The sequence below is a fragment of the Trachurus trachurus genome (assembly GCF_905171665.1).
Source record: "Trachurus trachurus genome assembly, chromosome: 7".
In the NCBI taxonomy this organism is placed as follows: Eukaryota; Metazoa; Chordata; class Actinopteri; order Carangiformes; family Carangidae; genus Trachurus; species Trachurus trachurus.
The window spans coordinates 21,324,842-21,350,289 of NC_139901.1; the positions used below are offsets into that span (position 1 = coordinate 21,324,842).

Sequence of the window (25,448 nt, forward strand, 5' to 3'; positions counted from 1 at the left end):
TGAGTGTCTGATGCTGTCCACATTCCTCTCCTCCTGCTGTGATCTCTCTCCCCTCACTCTGCTACACATGTGTGTTGCTGCACGGGAGCAGCTAGGAGCATGCATCTAAGCAGGTTGGCATAACATTAGAGAGAGCATGCTATTTGATATGGCGGTAATCTTCTGTTAAATCCCCCAAGAGTGAAACACAGCTGCCTGCAGCTTTGCACAGATTTCAAAAATGGTTTTCTTTTCTTTTTCTTCTATTTCTTCTTCATTTTTTTTTTGTATAAGTGTACCCCTCTCTTAGATCAGCTCTGCATATGTGTGTGTGTGTGTGGCATGTATGGGCGTGGAATTAATGAGACTTAATGTCACTGTCCCCCGTTTAAGGCGCTGGTTAAGCTAAGCACCCTAGTATAGGTTTAGAGCAGAATAATGTGATTTAGTGTAGAGCAGATACTGAGGGCAGCGGTGTGTCATCAATGCTTAATGTGTGGTGAGTAAAACTTGAAGGTGGCTGATAATTCTCTGGGCTGAGCTGATTGGTTTCGTTTGTATGTAGATTAGTTTGGAGAAGCAACTGCTTCTGAGCTTTATTCCTCTTTTGAACGGCTGGTAATGTATTCCTACTACTTTGTAGCATTCCTTCTAGATACCACCATCATTGTATAATCTGAGTTTGGTTCTCTGTGTTGTCATTTTGCCACCATACACATAGCCAACAACCCTTATTGTATGCCTTATTCAGTTTGTATTAATTAACTACAGTCTAGTCTATTGAAAACTATTTTTAAAGCTTGTTATCCTCCAACAATACCTATAGTAAATTTATACTGTCATAACTCTTATTTTTAATTTAAACACATAAAGTAAAACATGGGATTATCTTATTCATCAGATAGTTTTCCATGGCAAATGTGGTCATTTGTTGCATGACACATTACATTATGACTCCGCACATTACCATGAGCGCACACAGTGCGGTAAATGCCAGCATTTAATATGATGTGCATTTTTTCCACAATCCACTGAAATTATTTAATGCAGTGAAAACACACCATTGATTGTTTAACCATGGCAGTAATTGTAACCTGTTAACGTGATTATGCGTTTTTTTTTTTTCCAGAAATACAAGGAGTTTGAACGGGCTGTGCGGGTGGAGGAGATTGATGGGCTACGGCTGGTTAAGCGGCTGGCAGAGGACATGGAGGAGATGTTTCACAAGAAAGCTGAGGCAATGAAGGTATGTGTAACTTTGATGTATGAATAACAGAATCTGCATCAATCACACCAAAGCGGTTTCTTTTTTAAAAGTCTTTAGAATTAAGATAAAATACAAACTATCAAAGTCTCAAACAAATCCTGTACAAAGATGTATTTAAGATAATGCCCCTTTCTAATTAGTTACACAAAGACCATGTAATGAGAAAAAAAAAACTAAAGACATCATTTTACTGGTACATCCATTCCCTAAGAGGCTGGGAATCAAGAGAAGATGTGGGGCTGAGCTTGATGAAATCACTTGGTAAAGTGTTTATTTCTGACCCTATTGGATGTCTGAAGAAGTGCTGTAGTGTCACATTGCCACAGTGAAACCAGACACATCCAGAGTGTGGTGTGTATATGTGTGAGAGAGATATGTGGGTGTCAGGAATGAGGTGACAGACACGGGGAAGCTGTGATCCACCCATCAGTGCCTGTGTCACTTTATTGATCTGCTCAGACCAAACATCAGAAAACATACGAGGCCGCTTACCAGAAGAAACAGAAATTATGGAATTTATATATTTTTTTATGTGTTTATGTGTCAACTTCATACTGTAATTGACGACAGCTACAGTAAGTGCTGTGCTTAAGTGTTACGTTTTAGGTATTTAATCCTTTCTGTAAATACAGATTAGGAAATTCCAGATGTGAATGTTGCACTTTTTACTTCATTTATTTGAGAGCTGAAGTCATTGCGTACTTTGCAGATTCAGATTCTATAACATAAAAATATGATTAGCTGATTAATTATATATAAAAAATATTTAATTTCAGTCAAAGTAGTGGAATTAAAATGCTACTAAAATATTAATGCATCAGACACACTGATCCAATAAGTGTATGATAAAATAAACTCTGAAAGAGGCCATGCTGCATAACTATTAGCATAATGGGGCAAGCTGTGTGAGTCTCAGCTACAGCTTTCCAAATTATAAGTGGTGTTAACATGAATCTTTTAAACAGTTGTCTCTGTGTTTGATCAAAAGAAAACAAAGATGGCATCTGCCTGGTTCAGCTGTTATGGCTAACTGCGTTGTAGAAACATTTTTTCTTGCGTGTGTGGTTTGATTTAGTTTGTTTATACTGTATTCATGCTACAGAAGCAGTAGTAAGAATGAAATAAGATGCTCACAAGTCTTTCTTTTTTGAAGTCTAAGTGTAAAGCTGGTGTCCAAGTCATGTCTCAACCCTCTGATTGTTTTAATAAGCCTTCTGTCCCCTGCTGTGTGCCATGTCTTCTGTTTGGAGCACTGCATCACTGTAGCTAATCAATTCAAAGCATGTACTGCATAATCATTAATCCTTTATCTATAAAATGATACATTATTCTGAGGGAAAGAGCAAGGATGGATTAGGTATAAGAATAGGATGTATCACTTGCCTGATCCACCAGAACACATCACATATGGCCTCTGTCACACTTTACAGTGAAATATGTAGCAGACAGAGGAGGACATGACATCAAGCTCATGTGGTTCTTTCAGTCACATTTAAGTTGTACCTGTGCTGATGAGGTGATTGCAAACAAGTGCCTGAGCCGCCAAAGGCCATATTTATTGGAAATTCATCAGTGTGAGGTGAGCCAGAAAAAAAAAACCCTGACAGTGATTTGCTGATTACTTCTACTTTTTCCCATGAGCAAAAAGTGCATAAAGGACAGATACAGGTGTATTTTTGTATTGTGTTATTTTGACATTTTTTAAAACGATATGAATGCTTCATTCACCTCTGTTGCCGGTACATGAACAGTATGAGCAGTCTTATCAACCGTCTGTGCGTGAGCATGACTGCATGTCTGCGGATATGTATGTGTGCATGTGCGTGTGTGTGTGTTGTAACAGGTGCAGTTCAGGATGTGTCCACGGTGCACTGCCTCTCTGGCTGCTGCTCTAGCTCCAGGTGATAGATCCTATCAGGACAACATGGTGCTGTTCACAGAAATTGGATTTCTCTCTGAGAGTCTGGTCCAAGGATACAAGCTGAAAGGAAAGCGAGGGAGGGAGTGAGAGGGGCACAGATAGTGACAAACCATTTCCGTGCTTTAGCTTTGCTTCTGCTGGTGTTATTATTCTTATGCATGATACCTTTGGCCATTTGGATTTCATGACCGTGCCTGTTTTCACGGCCATAGATCGCCTTTGAAAACGTTCACATTTCCACTCAATCACATGAATACGACTCTTCACTGAGCCACTACTTCATGTTAATGTGAGTCATCAGGCATGAGAAAAACATTTATCCTGCTCTTACACAATAATTGTTGGCATGAAAGCAAGATTCTAATTGAATATTCTTACTATCTCTGTTATTAACTCATGTAATAGAAAAGCAAGGTCTTAATCAGTTTTCTAACAATAATGAACGCTGTTTTGTAATTAAACCACCGCTATATACATTTTCCAAACTGTAATTAATTCACCCATCTGTCACTTTAGTGTCATTTTATCAACCCTTTTAAACTGTCCCTCTTACTTGTTGACACGAGTAATTTTCATTGAGCAGCGAGATTAGATGTATTGAGTCTAGTCACACAGTTGTCTGCGTGTGTGTCATCTCCTTGAGAGTGCGTCAAGCCCCTGGAGATTTCGAGGGCTCGGTTTGCTAATGGCTTTTCTAGAAATGCCTGCCCGGATGCTGGATGCCTGATAATTCTGGATCCCAGGGGGGTTGTGCACACTTCAGTGTGTGGAATAAAAAGTTATGAGTGCTGATGTGGAGATGAGAGGTAATCCTGGTCACTGGGGGTGGTGGAGTAACGGTTTCATAAAGACAGATGAAAGGAAGAAGAAGAATAAATGTGATAGGCAGGAAATTTGAAAAAAAAAAGTGGAGCAGTGAAAATAATGGCTGCTGTGTACACATCCGTGGAGCATTTAAACAGCTGCTATTATGCTTCCACTTCACCCCCCACCTTTCTCATTGTCAGTGCTGATATTTAGCCTTGTGTTGAATTGTCAGTCTGGAAGACACAATGGCAGTGCCTGTGAGTCATTTTCCCTCGTCTTCTGCTCCATCTTTCTTTGGCTTTTCTGAGCCTTTATAACTGAAATTCAGTTTTGTCTGGCATGGCGTGCACTCTAGCTGTCCTTAAGCATCCCTCACTCCTTTTTCTGTCTCTCCTCGCACTACTCCACCCCCTCCCATTTCTCTGCTTTTTGCTAAAGTATATGTGGTGCTTCAGCGATTCAATTTCCGTGCAGGCGCTCTCCCCTGTCCGTCAACATGGTTTTATCTCCCCGTCTTCACATCGATTCCCCCTCTTTATCGCTCCCCGCCACCTGCTGAGAGACGGCAACCTCCACTGCTGTAAAGAGATGCACCTGTTAAAGTGTGTGTAGGGTTTTTGATGTCATTCTTTTTAAGTGTGTTTAGGCGAGTAAAGGTTTGTGCCTACATCCTTGTGTGTTAAGATAATGCTTTTGATTTGGTGACAGGGAGAAACATAATTGTAAACTTAGTAGTGCCTTAGCCTCCTGCAGATTGTGTGCGTGTATGGTTTTGTGCATAAGAAAGAGTGATATGTATGTGTGTATAATTGCATTTAGAATCGGTGTTTGATTGTGTTCATGTCTCTATTCTCTTTCCCTTATCATCGCCACATTATTATGGCGAACACAGCCTCCTCTCTGTCTGACACAAAATAAAACTTGGAGCAAGAGCAGTTTGTGTTTTTCAGTCGCTTCACCAATTAAATTGCAACTCCACTATAGATAAGATTAAAAAGGCCATTCACACAATGTTTCAAAGTAAACATGCGCTTGCAAAGGACATTGTGTGTGTGCGTGTGTGAGAGAGAGAGTATAAGTATTTGTGTCCTTTGGGTAGTTTTGAATGTGTAATGTAAATCCATAGTGATGTGTGTGTATTTATGTTTATTCCTGAGCTCAGCAAGCACTTCGCTCACCATTGTTACTTTTTAATTACCATTACCTTCATCACTTCCTGAGTCAGTGGGATATTATCATTATGAAGCAGACAGCCTCTCCTGTCCTCTCCTCTCCTCTCCTCCCATCTCATCTCCTCAGCTCACCTCTCCTCTTTCTATGTCTCCTGAAAAAAGCTGGTCTGCTGGCTAGAAATGGCAGCAACAGCAGACGGTTAAAGAAACAGTGAACATGTTGTTATCAAAGTTGAAAGGCGTGGAACTATTGTAATGCCCTCTTTGAAGTCAAGCATGGCTGTGTTTCATGTGACAAATGCACTTCAAAGCAGAGTGGATGCCTTGCTGCCAGGGCTGTTTCTCCTGTAATGGCATTCGGTCTCTGCTCTGTACCTGCTGATATCATTTACCTGTGGCAGCTATGCCTCTGTAGTCTTCAACATGATTACCAATGTAGAGCAGAGGAAGCCTGCGTGGGTGTAGGTTAAAAATAAAAGGCACACACAGGACTTTTAATGAAATTTTGCTGCCAGCAAAACCTCCTATGAACTTTAATTTTCATTTGCTAACATGCACAATGAATTTCAAACACAAATTTAGCATTTCAAGAATGTGGTGTAACTCCCTGTCTGCAGGAGATGATCTGAATAAAGATGTGTTTCCTTCTATTAGCTGAAAAGCGCCAACATGTAATGGGAAATGCTGGTGTATTACTACTTTGGTCTTATTTTCATAGTTATCATTTTTATAAAGTAATTGTATCATGGCATCAGCAAGTTAACTGAGAATGTGATGACATCGCTAAGAGTAAGTCTCGCATAGTTACAGACTTTTTCATTGTTACTAATACAGTCTTACTGCTGCGATCATGATTTCTGTTTGCTTCATCTCCTCTCGCTGATCTCCTGAACCAGCTTCCATATCAATTTGCCGCCTGCTCCACCTGTCTGTATACCTCTGTGTAGGCTCCACCTGTCATGAAAGAAGTCGTGCAGCACCGTGGAGGTGATTCCCCACGCAAAGCTGCCAATTAGACTTAACAGTTTCCACTACAACTCCTGAAAGTGGGGGGACAAGAAGCTGCAACCTAGATGCAGCCAAGTTAGTTTACCATATAGGGAAAATTTCAGCAGGAATAAGTGACAGAACTACACATGTAGCTTATAAAAGAAGCTGCACCAAATGCAAAATAAATCAGAGTCAGGCACACATAAAAGTAGAGGGATGGTCCAGAACAACTGGACACAATCTGGACAGTTTAGTTGGAGATGGAATCCCTTTATTTGGAGTACGGCTGACACCAAATAAAGGGAAGCCCTGGGAGCCTGATGAAATCCCTGACTGTAGCCGAGGTCTGGGACTGGATCTCATGTGGCTAAAAAGAGTGGAAAAGAACCATAAAGGGGCCGTTGCCATCTGCCAAATATGCCCGGGGTTGGAGATCTCAGGGTCGGAATGAGTCTCTGAGTAGAACTGGTGTGTATCACCCTGCCCCCAGCATTATTCCTTAAGGTGGCCAACACTGCAGCAGATCGTAATATGTTTTTTAAAAATCTTTTTATAAACAAAACATACACATATAAGCGGCAAACAGCTGTGAAAATGCATCTATATGCTTATAACACAACATTTACAAGGAAAAAAAAAAGATTTTATAGGCTATAATTCAATTCACTGAGCTTTTATTTTGAACGGTCTGTCATTGGCGTTAATGTTTTGTTTAAGATCATAAATGAAAAGAGGAATTTTGTGACAATCATAATTGACTGTTATTTGATTTTGGTTTCCTCCATAACCAAATTTTGGTTTGAAATGGAAAACCAAATTACCAGCTTACAGTTTGGTTTAAAGAAAGAATCAAACTAACAAAATGTACTCGGACCATAATAGACCACAATTTCCCTTTAAGGTCATTGTCAGAGAGCTATAAAATTGCCATCCAAATCTATTGTACATCTCAGTTTCGCCAAAGTCTTTGAAAGAAAATTCAGTTCAATGCGTGTTTCCATCCAAAGCTGTTCTGCAAGTATTAGAAGTTAAACTATGTAGAAATTGTGATTGGAATATTGGACTTGGATATATATTTGTATTGAATATGAGGAATATTGCAGCCTCCTTATCACCTCAAACTGATGGAACTTCAATGGACTTTTAAATCACATGTTTTTATTAACTCTGAGTTTGTAATTGTCATATTTTTTATTTTTTATTTAACCTTTATTTAACTAGGCGAGCAAATTAAGAACAAAATTCTTATTTTCAAGTACGTACATGAGCAGCAGTATGTTGTAATGCAATGGCAGCTTGTTCTCTGGCCTCCCTAGAGCTCAAAGTGAGTCACAATGGGATGACAGCATTTCTTTGGATGCTGAAAATGCCCACAAAACAAGTAGAAGGAAGCACACTGAATATTTGTCTTCAGGTTTCTCTTTCAACATTTTTTTTTCTGATATGGAGAAAGAATACACAACAAAAATGTTGACTTTAATTTTTTTTTATTGCAGACTATGTTTAAAAAAAAAAAAAAGATTTTAATGGTGTGGTCCGTCCCTGCTGTCGTGTCCTTTTCCCTCCTGTCTTCCCTCCTCCCTGGGACACTGCACTGTCATGCTGAGCTCACATCACTGCTTCCCTCATTTCCCTCATTTCATTAGCTGTCTTCAGTCTCAGATCATTGTCACATCTGTGTGAGAGTGTGTGTGTGTTGAGAGTGATGGCTACTAATGACAAGGCGGAGCCAGCCAGTAGATGTCAGGACAACAATTGTCTCTTCCCTCTTCTTCTCTCTGGTTGTTTTTCTGTCACTATATCATCAAAGGGTGAGAGATTATATTGTTTTCTAGAGTGATGAAATGAGGATGTAGGCTGGAAGGATGGGAAAGGTAAATGTCAAGAATAAAGGATTAGTCAAAAGTTCAGTCTAAGCATAAAATGAAAGCAAAGAAAGCATGAAGAAAGAGGAAATGTGAGAAGGATGGCAGAGCTGGGTTAAGCACTTCATATTCCCTTTCAGTCAGCAGAACTGCTGAGAACTTGTCACGTATTGATTATTGGGATCTGATGTTTCACTGTGCACCACTTTCCTCCCTCTCTCTTTCATTTTCCTTTTTTATCTGTCTCTCCACCATGCTCTGTCTCCTTGCCTTGTACCCAATCTAAGTGTGCAAAACAGAGGAAGCAAAGTGTCACAGCGCACTTTTCCATTTTTGTTGATGCTGCAACTCTTCCCTGGCTGGTTTGACGATATTAATTGCTGTCCACAGTGCTATTGATGGGCTGACCTGAGCCATTCTGCCTCAGCTCAGCTGAGGTCTCGACGGATCAAGCCTCTGGCAGAACCAAGACCCGTTGGACCTGCCCTGATCCAGGGGGCCAAGGCTTAGTTAGCATTTCCGCTTACAACCATGGAAAAGCTATACATCTGGCCAAATAGAATCATGTCAAGTGATTGTGTAAAAGTAAAAAGTTTGCTTTTAGTACTTTATTTGTGTAAGGTCAAGAAGATGGATGCTTTAAATGGACAAACATTCAAATTTGAGAAACAACTGTCAAAGTGTGTAAAATGTTCAGAGCTCTTCAGCAAAGTCTAAGCACAAAAGATGAGAGAGAAAAGTTAGGTTTGAACTGAAAGTACAAAATGAATGCTGAACCGACAGCATACTGCACCTCTGGGAATGTTTTTTATGTGAGTCTATTTAGAAGTGAAGTTGGCTGTGGTCTTATTCCAGGCTACCTCGAGAGAACATTCAGATTCAGGCCACTGCCCTCCTCTCCTCTTGCCGAGGCAAGGCTTAATGTACTGCTCGAAAAAAACTCCTAGACTTCCGCTACTAGTCAATAATGTATGTGACATCGTCCACCCCTCCTCTGCTTCTCTGACAGTGGTTGTTAGCATTGCTCAGCTATATATGACAGCCTTCGCTAACTTTCACAGCTTTAGTGATGCATTCATAATGGATAGGCATCTGTTAAGGTCAGCAGCTTCAGCCATCAGGAAACGTAGCCACGTAGCCAGTACGGCGCAAGAACAATAAGCCAGTCTGGTTGACAGCTAAATGAGGGGGATCGTTTATGAACTTTTTAATGTGTAAACAAGCTGAATCCTTTGTCAGGCAAATCATAATCACAGGATGTCAGATAATGAAAGGGGGTAGATGAGTGCAAATGTCAGAGAAATGGCCTGGGCGGGTGGAAGGGGGCGGGATGAAAAATGATGAAATAGGAACAGAAATTGTGTTTAATTGAAGGGGAAGACAGCGCCTCAACTTGTGCTAGGGAAATGGGGAGTAAGATTTTTTCAAAGTGGAACTATGCAGGATTTTTATATGCTACATTTTTACCTTAATTTAACAGCTTAGGAGTAATTGTGAAACAAATGACTTGTAACTTGTTACAAGGGAGAATGGAGTCTCTGCCTTCCACGTAGTGCCTCTTGGCCGAAAACCAACCTTGTGTTCTCGCCAGCTTCGTTGACCAATGCACATGACTGGGAGGAGGGTTAAAGGGACAACGAGGAATTTTGGAAAGCGAAGGGTTTTCACACTACATTTCCCATGAGCCTCCGCGCACGGTGAAATTCTTGGACCGGCGCAAGACGGACGAAAGCGAAAACATTTGCCATGAATGTTTTCATTGATCAAGAATGAAAGTTGGAGGTTCAAAGACAATCAGATACCGTTGTAGTTCCGACCATAAACGGTGATTCAGCGGTGTAATTCCCATGACCCACCGGGCAGCGTCCGCGTAACTGAAAGTAGGAAATGCTGGGCGAGCGACCACTAATAATAATAACAAAATAACGATAAAGACAAAACGATATATTTATTGAAAATGGACCCATTAACAAGTGTGGGTAACGTAGATTAATCCACATTAATATGAGACTTTTTTATAACCAAATACAAACTCCTCGTTGTCCCTTTAACAAAAAGCAGAAAAGTGACCGAACTTTCATAGTTCCCCTTTAAGAAAGTCAAGTTCAAACCTAAATATCATAAACTTTATGCTGTTCCTCAGATGTTTCCTTTCAGTAGGTCAAAAACATTGATGCTAACAGAGTCTTTCCAGGCATCATTGCTTATGTGTGCTGACAAAGCTACATGGGAACGTTACGTGTTAACACATCTGGCTTCTTGTAGTTAGATTTTGCTCAAAACAAATCTCAAATAAAATGAGCCTGAGGGAATTAAAAGAAAAATAGAGCCTGCCCATGTCCAGATGAGTTGGGCCTGGTCTAATCAGGTTTGTGTTGCGAATGGCAGCTCTGTGAAGACGGAGGCCAGCAGACAATCAGGGATCTGTAATCAGGTAGAGATGCCAGATTCTTTTTCTATAGCGTTAACAAATCCAGTTACCTCAGCGAGTCTCGTTACCTCTGTGTGTTCGGCTGTCAGCTACAGTGAAGGCTTGTAAGTGTGTACGCACATGTGTATGTGTGTCTGGTGGGGTGGGGGTGGGGGGGGGGGTGGGGGCTACCTCTCTGACTGTGTCAGTTTAATTATTGCTGTCATCACGTACTAAGCCCCAGCCTCGACAGAATGACTTGAGAAGAAAAGTCATTTCCTCTTTCTTTTTAAACTGCATCATGCACCTTGGCAGGACCACCTATTGACAAAAAGATGTGGCAGGCTCATTTGAATATATCAGAGACACGCAAACACACGCGTACAGGCAGAGCACACACACACACACACACACACACACACACACACACACACACACACACACTCGGGTATGTCCACAGCAACACAACATGCACACAAAGACAAACACACCACCTGGAATGTTCATCCTGGTGATATGGTAGAATTGAAATTCAGAGGAGTGAGTGGTACCTACTTATCTCTAATCTGTTTTTCCAATTGAAAAACTCCCTGCCATGATGGAAGTTATTTTTACCCAAGAGCTCTAAGTCCCATCTTCCTCCATGGTAAGCTACACTACATGAATAATATGCCAGAATAGATTATCCGCCGGTGAGAATCAAGTGTTTAAATGTTCAGTAGACTGCAGTAGAGATGAAATTATCATCGGCCATGTATCTATGAATGTATTCCATGGGTGATGAATTGTGCAATTCTCAAAGGTAACTGTTTTTGTTTGCAATAGGACATACTAATAGGCTTGATTTTGAGTTTACCACAAGAAACAATACTGTGACATTTTTTTTCATACTTGGATTCAATCAGATTTCATCACACTCACTAACATACTCTTGCATTCAGTGATTGACATTTGCAAAAGTAGCTGCAAGACAAAATAGGTCAGAGGGCTAATATCTTAACACGTGTCAGCTGAGGAAAACATTAACACTCACGCGTGTGCATGCAAACACACACACATCACCCACTCATAAATGCGAAAAGTGTGTTTCTATCGACACCGGCTTTACAGGCAGAGTCTGACATTTTGCTGGGAGTGTGAGGTTAAGCATTCAGACCTTTAGGGAATGTTATTCTCTCATTCCTCTCACATCCTCCCTTTATCCCGCCGTCCTTATCTTTGTTTGTTCCTGGAGCATGCTTTGTTGTGAATTTCCAGCAGATGCACCTGCTGGAGGTTTTGTGATGCCTCTTAGTGCCCGGATGCACACAAACACAAGCACACATGCCCTCACATAGACATAAGAGTTTCTTATTTGATTCCGAAAAAGATCTGTCAGGCCAAAGAGGACACAGAGGTGTTCGCTGTTTAGCTTATCCCTCTCTGCCTGTAACATGCCAAATACATGAATCAATAGCCGAATGGAACCAAGTACAGAGTGATATGCAATGGCCAGCCAGGTGTGTTGCTATGGTGAAGAAAAATGATTGGCCAGGTTCTAGATTACAGTGTTTGCTTCCCAAAACAGCCTGCCTGCACACAACAGCAGCAGCAGCAGCAGCAGCAGCAGCAGCACACACATACACACTCTCACACATGGCTCAGCTGAAATAAGCAGGCTGATTGCAGTGGTTTTACGAGTAAAGCCATTTGAATGGAAATGCAAAATGGAAGTGCATTACCAAAACTCATAGACACCACGACCAGCTGTGAATGAGAAGAGTGATTTGCGCTAAGAACATACCATGTGCATCACAGCTAGAAGTAGAAAGAAGTGTGTGTGTTTGTGTGTCTGTTTGGATTGAGAGGGCGTTGGTGGGTGGGGGTCACGGACAGTTAAGATCAAGGCCAGAAAAGCTTCCCACAGGCCCTTCACCTTTAGCCTTTCTGTGCTATTGTTCACCGGCCATTACTACCATAGACTGATTTTATTGAGCACCGATTTACAATGTCCTTAGACACCACTGTAGTAATTGATATAGTTACCATCATCACCAACACATACACCAGAGGCGCTCATTGAGTAACCTCTGTCCCTTCCTCTGCAGCTTACAAATAACTGTATCTCGCCTCTCATCCATCACTTTATATCTCACATACTGTGATTATGCCATCTTACTTGAGGATAAGCAAAGACCCCATGCTCAGAAAACTCTCCGGCGTCACGCATACGCCCTCCAAAATAATCTGCATCCCTACCCCAACCTCTCAGACATGAAGGAGAGGGCCATGACATGCTTTTTGTACTAGCAAATAACACTGATCATAACCTCAGTCTGCTTTTTACATGGCTGCTTTTCTGGTCATAGATGCTGAGCTTTACTGTAAAATAGAGAAGAGCCTGTTTTGGCAGGAGCCTTGTCCCTTATGCACAAAGTGCCTTGACACTGTTGACACATCTGTGTGAGCGTGCATTTACATGTATAGAAATGTGAGTTGGGATATGTGCAGCATGAATGTGCATGCGTATTCGTGACAAAGTATTGTGTGCTGCATATCTTGGTGGTTTCTATGTGAAATACAAGGACAAACTGTGAAAACAAATCACCCTCTGGGGCAACAAGATGTCTCACATATATACACAAACTCCCACATAAGCACACATGTTCACTAATGCTGAAATCAATTAGAGAAGCAACAAAAATGAATTGACAACAAGTGATTCATCAAGCAAACCTGCCAACATTCATTGGCAGTGAGGGTTTCCTGTCTTTTGCTGTTTTTAAACTCAACATCTTTGGGATTTTGATAATTAGTTGGACAACATGAGACTTGAAGAACTACAACCTGCTCCAATGCCCGACAATGGGTGACGTCACACCTCGTCATATTCAAACGGTCTGTGTCCAAGTTGTATTTCTCAGGCTAACCATCTATACACTGTAACAAGGGTTACAATTTTGGATTCTAGCTCTTTCTGTGGTCTAATATTTTTCTCACCTTGTTACTGCTGCACACCCAGAGACAACCATAAACCAGGGAGAAGTTTAATTTAAATGTCACTGTGCAACTTACATTTCTCTGTGATTGTCCTTTATTGAAGAGTGATGACGATGACATCTTGTTGCCTGCTTTTGACAAAAAGCTATTTTCAAAAGGTGATTGTTCCCATGAGAGAGGAAGTGAGAGAGAGCAAAAACGTTGTCTCATACAGGCACACAGATACCCGCACCACCCTACAGGCACACACAGCAGACGGTAGCAGCAAGAGGGTGATGATGGAGTGAGAGTGTGTGTATGTTTGTGTATGTGTGTGTTACTGAGTGCATGAGAGAGAGAGAGAGTGCATGTGTAAAACAGCATGAACTGATGATGGAGTTTGTTGTGGTTGTGTCCAAAGAACCCGAGGCAGTCATTACCTTTACTGCTGAACCATTTAGGAAAATAGCCTCTTTTCACAAGATCGCCAAATGTCTGTCTGCTATCTGTGTCTGTGTGTATGCGTGTCCTTAGGGGTTGAAGTGTTGGTCTAGTGCTTAGGGGTACTTATAAAGCCAGTTGTAATGCTGTTTTCTGTATGGATGTTTCTCTGCCTATTATTTTTTGACCCCCTTAATCAATTCACTTTTGTGCTAAAGCTATTATATCTCACCTCTCCTGTAGAGGCTGGTGGAAGCGGCAGAGGAAGCTCACCTACAGCATGAGGAGGATCCAAACCTACAGGTATGTGTACTGTGTGTGTGTGTGTGTGTGTGTGTGTGTTCCCCGCGCATCTGCGTATATACAGACCACCCAACCACTATAAAAAACCAACATGCCCATTAATTCATGCTGAAAATAATTCATTCGACAGAAGCCCGTGTGCTGTGTGAGATTGGTCCGGTGACTGACATGGGCCTCTATAAACACAACAGGGGAGAGACAGGCAGAAACATTAGCAATGTTGTTCTGTAGTCTGTTGCACATGACTAGGCTTAACAGTCTTTTAAAAGTGTGTTAGTGCACATTTCTCTGTAATCATTTTGTCAGCGTATGTCTGGCCGCGTTACGGTCACACTGTCACATATTCACAGTCTCACTGGAGCAGACGTGCCTCGAAACATGCATATCACGAGGATGTCATGAGGAGTTATTTTTTTATGCTGTGAACTGAAAGAATTGCATGAGCAATGTAAAGAAAATGTTCGATATTGAAAGTAGGAAATTTCAATATTACCTTATAATACATTATTACGTTGGTTACACCATACATCATTATACTGTACTGTCAAGGAGTGAATGTGAATTCTTTGTGAACTTTTTTTTAAAGGAGAGAAAACACAAAATGTACTTCATAAGAACAGAAGCAAAAATATTAACTGTGAAAAGAGGCACAAGAAGAAATGTACAAACTGACAATACTTTATAAGAAAGAGGAAAGACACTTGAAAACATAAAGGGAAGCAGGGATAGCTGGGCGTAGGTGAAACACAGCAAGGCAGCACAGATAATTACAAAAGAGGGATGAACAAGAAATAACACATCCAACAGACACACAAGAAGGTATAATTTCAAAATAAAATAGGATTTAATACACAGGACTTCAAACATAAAGTCCATAAAAAGGGCAGTGAGTTGGAGATCTGTGGTTGAAGCTTGGCTGTGGAGCTGGGAACCTGTGTCTCTGTGGAGCTGGCTCTCTGTGGAGCTGGCTCTGTACCCTGCACTTCCTCCTGCAGCTCTGAGAAAAAGGGGCTGAGAAACTCAGGGGAACAGCTGCCCGGCCTGTCTGCCCGGCCTCTGTCTCCAACCCCAATCTCATGCCCAGCTCCTGAGGCCCCCTGCTCTGCACCTGTCTGGCCCAAAGGGGCACGGCTCAGCAGCAGAACAGGGCTGAGCGGAGGACCAGGGCTGGAGACAGAGGCTGGGGTGCCAGACCAGGTGGCTCAGGAGGAGGCCACCATTGAGGCTGGACAGGCGGGTCCAGTCCAGAGGGTGTTGGTGAGGACAGGACCAGTATGGAGTTTGAGGAGTCTGTCTGAGCAGGTGGTGGCAGAAGGTGAAGACTCACTGAGCCCTTCTGGTGGGCAAGCAGGAGGCTGCGCCACAGGCAGACCCTTTTGGAGAACAAGCAGAGATGCAAATAGAGAAGTGGAACGACCTGGAGACGGGTGATGAGGGTAGAGTTGTGGAGAGATCATTACAGAGTACTGGATTTAAATAGTGTAAATTTGAGTAAATAAACTATAATAAAATGTATCCCTGAAGATTGATTAGTAATTAGTTAAATTGCTTTATTTCAAAATAATGAAAACGTCTATACATGAGCTATCATCACATTGTGACAAGAGTGTAACCCCCAGCTCACCCTCCTCATTACACACACAAACAGGAAACCAATCAATAGTAAATGGTAGGTCTCTGGTATCTACCTGGACCATACAGTACCTCTATGTTTGTTGCAAAAGACAGACGCTTCACAGGCAGATGTTCATTAGTGCTTCAGTTGACAAGAGTATTTGCTGTTAAATCTTGTTCTATTTGTTTATAGTAGTTTGAGCATCAGAAGAGTTTAACATTTAGGGGGAAACCCTGGGGTATTGTTGTCCCAACCTTTAATCTCAGCAGAATAAATCTACCATGATTTTGCCTACAGATGTATAATAATAAGTAGCGATTGAATTGTGTGTGGGAAGCTTCTTATCTATTTTGTCAGAGGTGAAGCAATTAATCCTCATGTTTTTATGCCAGAATTTACAGTAACAAACAAATTTTGAGTCTGAAACATAAATCATGAATTATTTATGGTATTATATCGCCGTCGTAGTCCTACTCAAAAACTCAACACATTTTAAACTATTCCCTGGGAGTTCCACCCTCAGTTCTGCAGACTTGGGCAAATGCATTCAGCTAATCATATCTGCATACACACCCCCAAACCCAGCCTCTGCTCTCATGGTTCTGCCTCAAATCCATTTGAGCAGCTTTATTTTTTAGAGTGCAGCTTTATATTGTGTGTGTGTGTGTGTGTGTGTGTGTGTGTGTGTGTGTGTGTGTGTGTGTGTGTGTGTGTGTGTGTGTGTGTGTGTGTGTGTGTGTGTGTGTGTGTGTGTGTGTGTGTGTGTGTGTGTGTGTGTGTGTGTGTGTGTGTGTGTGTGTGTGTGCGCACTTGTGATGTTTTCGTCTTGAGTTTGCTGCGCATCGAGCACATCTCAGAGCAGAGTTTATTAAAGTAGGAGGAGCAACAACAGAAACTTGAGTTTTAAAGAGGAAATATGATGCTAAGCCGACTTGGGAGAATTTGCTGCTAAACTACTTTTAAACTCTGTGGTGTGTGTTATGTGTGCTTGTGCCTGTGTCTGTGCCTGTGGCGGTGAGTATGTGTTTACTCTGTCAGCTCTTTAAGGCATTACAGTGAATGCCCTGTGGTTCTCTACTGTCATGGGTCATTAAGGAGGATCAATTACTAAATTTAACCACTGACTGCTGTCCAACTCTGAATCTGAGTCTCTCATAGTGCCCGTTTCCCTTCTCCTTTTTTCAGGCACCTGCCTGATTCTCCACATGCTCTGCAACTTTGTCTCCTGCGCTTTAAAAGAAAATCCCATTAACTCTTAAACAATGCTTCAAAGAGGAGCAAGATCTGGTATTTGTGGTCCAATTAGGTTTGGATGTTGTTTAATATTAATTGTTTGATGTAGATAAGTAAAACCGTTCATCCATGAAAAATTAATTAATTGTTGAAGACATTTCTCCAACCAGTTTCCAGCTCGCTTTTTGTCAGTTTTATTTAATTGCAAGTCAGTATAGGATGCTATCCTGGAACTGTGAATATTTGATATGTATTTTTCATAAATGTCTTACATTACAGCAATTAATCAATTAATGAAGAAAGTAAATATTAGATTATTTTATAATGAAAATAACCGTTAGTTTCTGGCATGATTTATACAGTGGTGTTTGATGTAAGAAAATAATAAGCTACTGTTTAAGGTTTAAGCTACTAAGAATCAGCAGGTGCTTCTGTCAAGACCCACAGTTTTGTACTGAGAGACATGAGATCCAAATTTAGACCATAACGCACTGCTGTCTCACAGTGTTTTTTTTTTTTTTTTAAAGATGTTGTGTTTTTCTTGTTTTGTTTTTTTTTTACTTGTAAAAAGTCACTTTTTCTTTCTACTGCGTGACAATCATGGGCAATCCACCTGTAAAAATACCTACAGCTGATTGCAGAAAGTTCACTCTGGGTGTGAATTACCATTCTGGAAAATGTACAGAAGCCTGATAGCAAAAAGTGGTGTCACACTTTTGGACCCCAGCTGAATCAATGGGTACAAATGGGTAAAATAGGAAGAGAAAGGAGTGAGTGATAAAGCAGGATAAAAATGATCATGTTGATGACAAACATATATACATGCCAGATGCTTGTTGGCATTGTGTGTTACTGCAGCAATACCGATCACTTTAATCAGAGATTAACATACGGTAATGACAGATGTAGTTGGTGTTTGATCAAAGAAATTAAACCGAAAAAGTAGGACATCAAATCAGGAGCTCATTGCCTGTAGGACTTTCAGGTTTCCATTAGCCATAATCATTCCAGCACTCAAACACACAAATATAATCCTTATTATGGATCCTACAGTGACACTATGATAAAATACCATACTCATTCATATTAATACTAAGAAGAAAATTAAACCTTTATAGCCTAGTAAACGTATCATCAACTTTGCCATCAGTAAAGTAAAGTTATTGCTGGGCAACAAGCACATAACATCAACAACATATCAAGAACTTGCTAAATTATGTAAATGCATTAAAAAGCCGTGATGGTCAAAGATGAAATGCAAAATAAGTCCCTATTCAAATGTGAGAGGTTTCACTGCTTCACCCGTTCAGTCATCATGGTTATAACAAGTAATAATCAGCTTTGTTCTGTACCCATGTTCGTGTGTCCATGTGAGCTGGTATGTGCTTACGTCTCATTGTGTGTGTGTGTGTGTGTGTGTGTGTGTGTGTGTGTGTGTGTGTGTGTGTGTGTGTGTGTGTGTGTGTGTGTGTGTGTGTGTGTGTGTGTGTGTGTGTGTGTTTTAGTATTTATCCTTCGTTAAGCAGGTTTCAGTACCTCTTGGCGAATTATGTCACAGCCATTAATTTCTCTCAGCTAATTGTATTTTGAATTGCCAGGGCATCAAATTAAATGTTTGAGCATTCTTTGGTTGCAAATCACATTTTTTGTTTTTTAGTTGCGTTATATGTGCATTTGAATATGCTTGTTCATGTTATTACTGTTGTATATCCACACCTGTGTGTGTGTGTTCATTTCTGCACCGCTCTGATGGTGGCATTTCTAATAGTGCTTTTTACTGCAGAATGTGGTGAATAGATGGTAATTATCACCAGCTGTGCTAAAAATACCACATCCACACTGTAGGGTGAAACCTCCTCCATCACTATTCGGGGTTTATTATAAAATGTTTGTGTGTTTTTTTTCGCTATTGGATACATATTTGGCTGGCAGCAGTTTGATAGGAATTTCCTTATCTATCCTTTCCAGAGCTCTTCTGCTTCCATGTGAAATTGGCACGGTAATCTGCTGCGATTTTCCTCCCTCGTTCTTTTACCCGCAATGCTCATGTACTGTAAATAGGAAAGCAGAGAGCAGTCTCCTATGCCCTCTGCAGCCAATGAAATCCTTCCTTGGAGGTTGGAAACAAACAGCCAATTGCCAAGCCCGATACTGGCTGAAAATGTAGCCCCAGACTGGAGGGAGCGGAGGGAGAGAAATGTTTAATCTTCTTTTTTTTGTCACTTTTTGTTCTCACACTCCCTTGTCAAGGGTATTACCATAGTGCAGAGAGGTGGCCACATGCTTGTTAGTTTGCCAATATGCTTGTCATATTACTGGCAAAAATTGTTTGACCTGAGTGATTGCAGCTGTATACCCACACTCTGCCTCGCTGTCCTGTCGCATGCATGGCCAGTGATGCGAAGATGGGATTTCCAAGCCATTTATTCAAGAGTTGGCCTTGACTGCCCAACATATAACGCATGAATGTATCACATGCACACTTACATATATACACTGCTTCTTCCTTATCTATACACATATTACACCTCACCTGCAGGCACCAAGCATTTCAAGGTATCCTCATCTACAAGTTCAGACTGAGTGCTACCTAGAATTACTGGCTTTGACAAGCCTTTACAAACCTTGAATGAATCTGTTTCAGTTCATTTCTGAGTATGAGCGATTAAAAAACAAAAAACATTCGCAATACACTGTCCTCATTAGCTTCTCTTTTTTGTTGTGTTGTGTTTGTATCATAGTATTTGTCATGCAAGAACCAGAACAAATTTGATCGAAAGTATTTGATCTTAAAAAGATTTCCACATACATCTTAATGACATGGCATTTATACAGTATGGTATTTGCTCATTTGTCTTTAGATTAACTAACATTCAATAAAACTGGAACCACCAACACTGTGATTTTCAGAAAACTAACTTATTTTCAGCCTGGAAATTAAAGAGATATGGTGCAATCAGCACAGAGCCAACTGTTGGTTTTCATATAAATCACACAGAAGCTGAGAACCTGAAACATCAGGTAGGAGGATTTATCTGGCTTTCATTGTAGACTGACTTCACAATTCAAAGTCTAGAGAGAGTCTGGGGAGATAAGCACCCAGTTATCAAATGAATTATTAATTTCCTTTGGACAGAGAACACAAGATCTGCTGGATAAAGCTTAACTAGCATTTCATTTGTTTTTATCAACATGCTGCTTTGTGCACTCTCAAAGCCTCACTGTAACATAATTCTTATCATGCATCGTACACAATAGTGCATTGATTACGCTAAATAATATTGATTGCATGATGTTGTCCTCGCACACAGAAGAGTTTTCTAAGCTGTGCAATGAGCAACATTACCTCACGTGGCTGATGACTTTCACTCATGTTTTGTCAGAGTGAGTGGGCACAAATTTTAAGATGCGCGAAGACGGATTTTAAGCCCACCACATGAGCCCATACTTGGCCTTTCCTCCAAGTTATTTACTCAATCTGCGGTCTTGTTTACTCTCTGATTACCTGTATCCATGCCCCCTGGTTGTTTTCCACTTACATTTCCACACTTGGGGATCGGTGTCTTCCCCTTTCCCAACCGTGAAGAGAGGGGAGTGGGGAGGTGGATGAGGAACAGAGTAGAGTTGAAGTGGAGATGAGAGTTGAAAGTGAACACCAGAGGGTGGAGCGTCACACTTAACACCACCACCACCCCCCTACACCCCACGTCCCCCTTTCACTTGTGGTCTCCTCTCTGTCTCACTCTCCCTCTTTGCCCCCTGAGGCTCGTGACTCATTGTTGCGCTTTTTGCTGTGAGAGTATTTATCAAAATCAACAGTGGGTGTTTTTTATTTGCATGTGAGCATATGCATGTGGGTCATGCGTTTGCACCCAGTCTGTGTGCATGACTGGGTGTATGTGGGACACTGAACTGCAAAGGTGCTACTCCATGAAGTGACTAATTCAGTTCATGTTCCTACCATACACAATTATAACTAAGGCTGTATTAAAAAAATGTGCTCAAAAAAGTATTTTTAAAAACAGCAGCTTACACTAATAACATTGCGTGGCAAATTTAGGCAACAGCTTGATAAAAGCCTCTGAACTCAGTGATCGTTTGGAAACAGCAGTATTAAAGTCGGTGCTAAATATGTGTCTCTATAATACCACTCTGCACAAGTCTCACCTAGCACTCACAAAAAAAGATTCTGACAGGTCAGTAAAAGTCCACAGAAGTAGTAAAGAAGGTTCGTCATAGTGTTACTCCTACTGAGGCCATGTTGGGGTATTTTACATACAGTATGAAACTGTTTAACTTTGAAAGGAATATAAATGATCAAAGATTTAAAAGAAAATATTGAGAGGAATTGTTAAGAGAAAACTGACAATCTCAGCATGCTATAAGAAGAAAACATTAATATACAATAACAAAAACACACATTTAATAGAAAGCCTGCTGAAAGAAAAGAAAATTATAAACGGTAAAGGTGATTAAGATTAAAACCTAATGAGATAAAACTGTTTCTGTTATTGTAGAGACGATCATTCACATTTTATTTATTGATATCCTACCTCACCTAGATAAATAAATCATAATGAAATCATAATGAAATGGTATGTGCAAAAAAGTTTAGTTAGTTTAGACCTAAAAATTGATGACATGACGACATTTGACTTTCTTTTGAAACAACAGTATGAATGAATATGTGTGTGTTGTTTTTTGTTATGAATGTTTTTGATTGATCTGATGATTTGTCTAGACCTTGAAATTACTAAAAGAAAAACAAAACAAAAAACTCAAAAGAATTTACAACTTATAAAATTGGCAGATAAAAAGATATACCTGAAATAAACAAAGCCAAAAAGAATATAGTGAATATTTTTGTGTACACACAATGGAAAGTATGTCTTTCAAGAGTGTGGCAGAAAATGCTAGCATGTTTAATTTATAGTTAAATAACAATAATTATCTCCCTTGTGTTATTGGATATATATTTATCTTCTATGTCAGTCAGTGCAGCAATGACAGTTTGATGTAAAGTGTCACATATCACATCGTAAGGACATCCATTCTTCTATAGCTTTTATTTTGAAACAGACAAGTGAAATATGCTCCACTGTTTATCTCCACTCACCCCTCCTCCTCCTCCTCCTCCTCCTCTCCCTCTGTGTCAGTCCCACACCGAGTGAGTGGGTGCTGCTGCTCCATGTGCGATCTCTTAGCGTAATGCACTCCAGCGTTAAAGATCAGGTTGTTAACACCATGATCAGGGACTGCATTAGTGGCACTGGGCACTCCTTGACTGTAATGCTGGAATGGCATAATTGACTTACTCAACACATACACCCACACTTGGACACACACACACACATGCGTTTCCACCCATGCTGTACACAGACAGCATCAAGTGATGCTCGGGTGCGTGCAGGGCTGCACACATACACACTATGGTTTGCCTCTGCCTCCATTTACACACCCACACACACACTCCCACATGATTGAAACTCAAAAGCTGATGGGAACAATTTTAATCAAAATTAAAGGCCACATCCTGTGAATTTAAATAAGTAAATTAACAGACTCATTAACCATTGTTTGTTCTACTTTTTTTTTTTTTTTTTACTTGATTCCCAATGCTCTAAACAGCCAGTGCCTTGGGTGGCCTTTTCTCTTGTCTTTGCCTTTTCTCCCACCATCTTTCAAGACACTTCCTTCTGCACAACTTAGATAGTTTCTCTTAATGAAGTCATTAGTGATTTGTTTTCTGTCTTGAATCTTGAGATAGTCATTGCCATTATAAAAATGTTCTCTCTCTCTCTCTCTCTCTCTCTCTCTCTCTCTCTCTCTCTCTCTCTCTCTCTCTCTCTCTCTCTCTCTCTCTGTGTGTGTGTGAGAGAGCTGCAGGTGTTCAAAGTTACTCTTATTTAGAGATTGAGATTTGGCTTACTTTCTTATTCCAGCTGTCACACAGGCAGAGAGGACAGAGGGAGGACGGAAAACAAGACAGAGGGGAGATAGACAGAGGCAACCTGGCAATTGCTACGCTGGTCTCACAGATAGAACTGATTAGAACCAAACCTTGCCAATGAGAGCCGTATGCACAAGAGACGCCACAGGAGCTGAATACCAGCATGAGAGAGAGAGAGAGGGTGGTGAAGAACTTGATGAGGATTGCATAGAGCCCAGCCAGCACAATGGGTAGAAGCAAACAGGCTGAGCCAGAAAAGGGAAAGGAAAAAAACAGGTTGGGAGGGTGAGACAGAGGAAATGAGAGACAGGATGATAGAACAGGTACTAACTAGACAGTGGCAGAAAGAGAACAGAGTGAAGACGCAATGGGGCCTTGTCTTCTGCAGGTGCAGTTGGCTAAGCCTCTGTACCATGTGTCACAGTGTGTGTATACTCTATGTGTGTGTGTTGTAGCCTGTGTGTACATTGTGTATAAACTCAAGAACTTTTTTTTTTACTATCCTAGTTTATTCTAGTTTAGGTCATTTCTGGTTTCTTTGTTCCCAAGTGGGGGAAATAAATCTTTTGCTCTATACAGTTACACCCTGTGCACTGAAATGTCTGAATAAATCTTATGAAGATTTTCTACAGTTGCTCCATTTTATCCTTTACATCATTTGCAGAGAGGTAATTTGTGCTTGTTAAAAGCATTGAATTATTTGAAAAGAATGAATAATTGAAAAAAAAAAATTAAATGACCGTTGGAAGAAAAAAAACAGTCAATCTGTTCTTTCCTTTGTAATCTCTAACTATACTTTTAGCTGAAAGTCAATTTGGATAGTTAATATTAATCTATTCTCTGTACATGTGTTTTGTTTTTCTAATTTCTTTTGGCTGGAGAGCAACTTGGTGAGAGAGACCTGAAGAGGACCTGAAGGTGATAATCAGGTTAAATTAGGGCTGGCTGTGGATACTGTGGCCCTCTTTGGCAGGGAATAGAGAGACGATTGCCAGAGGAAGAGAGGTCAGGTACAGTGGAAGCCAGAGGTGAAGAAGAGGACACGCAAGCAATTCTCTGGCATGAGAAGCTGCGCCAGAGTTTCTCACTACACCCGAAGGTTGTTATTCCTGCAACCTCACCAGATTTTATGCCACTGGACCCTTTCTGGTGTCAAGGGCAACTGTTTTCTGATCACTGCTCAAGTGGTGCTGCTGCAGCCTAGGAGCCTCAAGAGCCTTGTTAGTAAAGCAAACTACAAAGGTTTCAGAAGATATTAGGCTGTATAGTCTGTAGTACATATAATACCCTTTTTATGAATAAACTGTCAGCAAACAGTTACCTATTTATGCATTCATCTGATATATATATATATATTTTTTTTAAACCTTTATTTAACCAGGAATAATCCCATTGAGATTCAGAATCTCTTTTGCAAGGGGGTCCTGGCCAAGAAAGCAGCACAGTACATCCACATTTAGACAACATCAACAAAACAAACATAAAAACAGCTAAAACAATAACAGCAAATCACGTCAATACATTATAATCACCAGCTGCGTTCGGCGAGAGAACATGTGCACTCAGCAGTCAAATAGTCCTTGATCCTAGCTTTAAAATATGAAGCAGTGTTTACATTAATTTGCCGTTATGATGAATGATATCAATAATCTGTTGTCTCTTAGCTCCTTTTTGGTCTCAACCAACATCTCTGGCTGGTTGTTTTGTTTTGTTAGTTTTGAGTTTCTCTCCTTTTTCAGCAGAAGCTTTCTAACAGGTGTTTTGCTTGTTTTGTGCAAATGATATTTGTTTCTCTTTGATATATTGGCATCGTTTATGGTCGGAACTACAACGGTATCTGATCATCTTCGAACCTCAGACTCTCGTCCTTGATTAATGAAAACATTCTTGGTAAATGCTTTAGCTTTCGTCCATCTAGCGCAAGAATTTCCCCATGCGCACGAAGGCTCATGTAGTATGAAAACACTTAGCTCTCTGAAACTCCTCGTAGTCCCTTTAACCCAGGAGTTGGGTCAAAAATAACCTATTATGGGTTACTTTTTACCCAGGAGTTTTTAGAGTGTGAAGAGCACATTTTAGAAAAAAAAATATAAATTCTAGTCTTATATTAAGTTTGGAGTAGTTCTCCAAAGCAAAACAACAACTCTCACTTAAAAATGTCCTTGTCAAAGTCAGCTTATTTGGATTCTGTTCACCCTGTTGCACTGAAAAAGTAGGTACCATACTGGTTGTGGAAAATGGCTGGTATCCCAAACAATGTAAAGGTCAATGTAGATCAGATTTTCTCAATTGGTGGGTCAAGAGTCAAGAGTGAGTTGCATACAGATGCTGAATGAAGGAACCTGTGGCCTACACTGACTTGCATTATGTGAAACACTGCCACACTTATTCAAGATGAGAAATTTGGTTTGTGTACTGCGTGGAAAAAAAAAAAAAATCAGCCCCTTGAATGACAATAAAAAAGAAAAGATAGTAGATATTTTTTTTGAAACCACACTTTATGTGTTATGCTCACATTCCAAATAACAACCAGGTAA

The 25,448-nt window shown here is 40.6% G+C and overlaps 1 protein-coding gene across 1 annotated transcript in view; it reads left to right on the forward strand.

The window, feature by feature from the left end:
- cacna2d3a (calcium channel, voltage-dependent, alpha 2/delta subunit 3a) overlaps positions 1-25,448 on the forward strand; it is a gene marked incomplete at its 3' end in the record, with an annotated part of 113,716 nt that overhangs the window by 21,342 nt on the left and 66,926 nt on the right. Inside the window, exons 3-4 of the mRNA XM_083974739.1 lie at positions 1,109-1,225; positions 14,054-14,113. Coding sequence (XP_083830865.1) covers positions 1,109-1,225; positions 14,054-14,113 — 177 coding nt within the window. The remainder of the gene's footprint in view (positions 1-1,108; positions 1,226-14,053; positions 14,114-25,448) is intronic.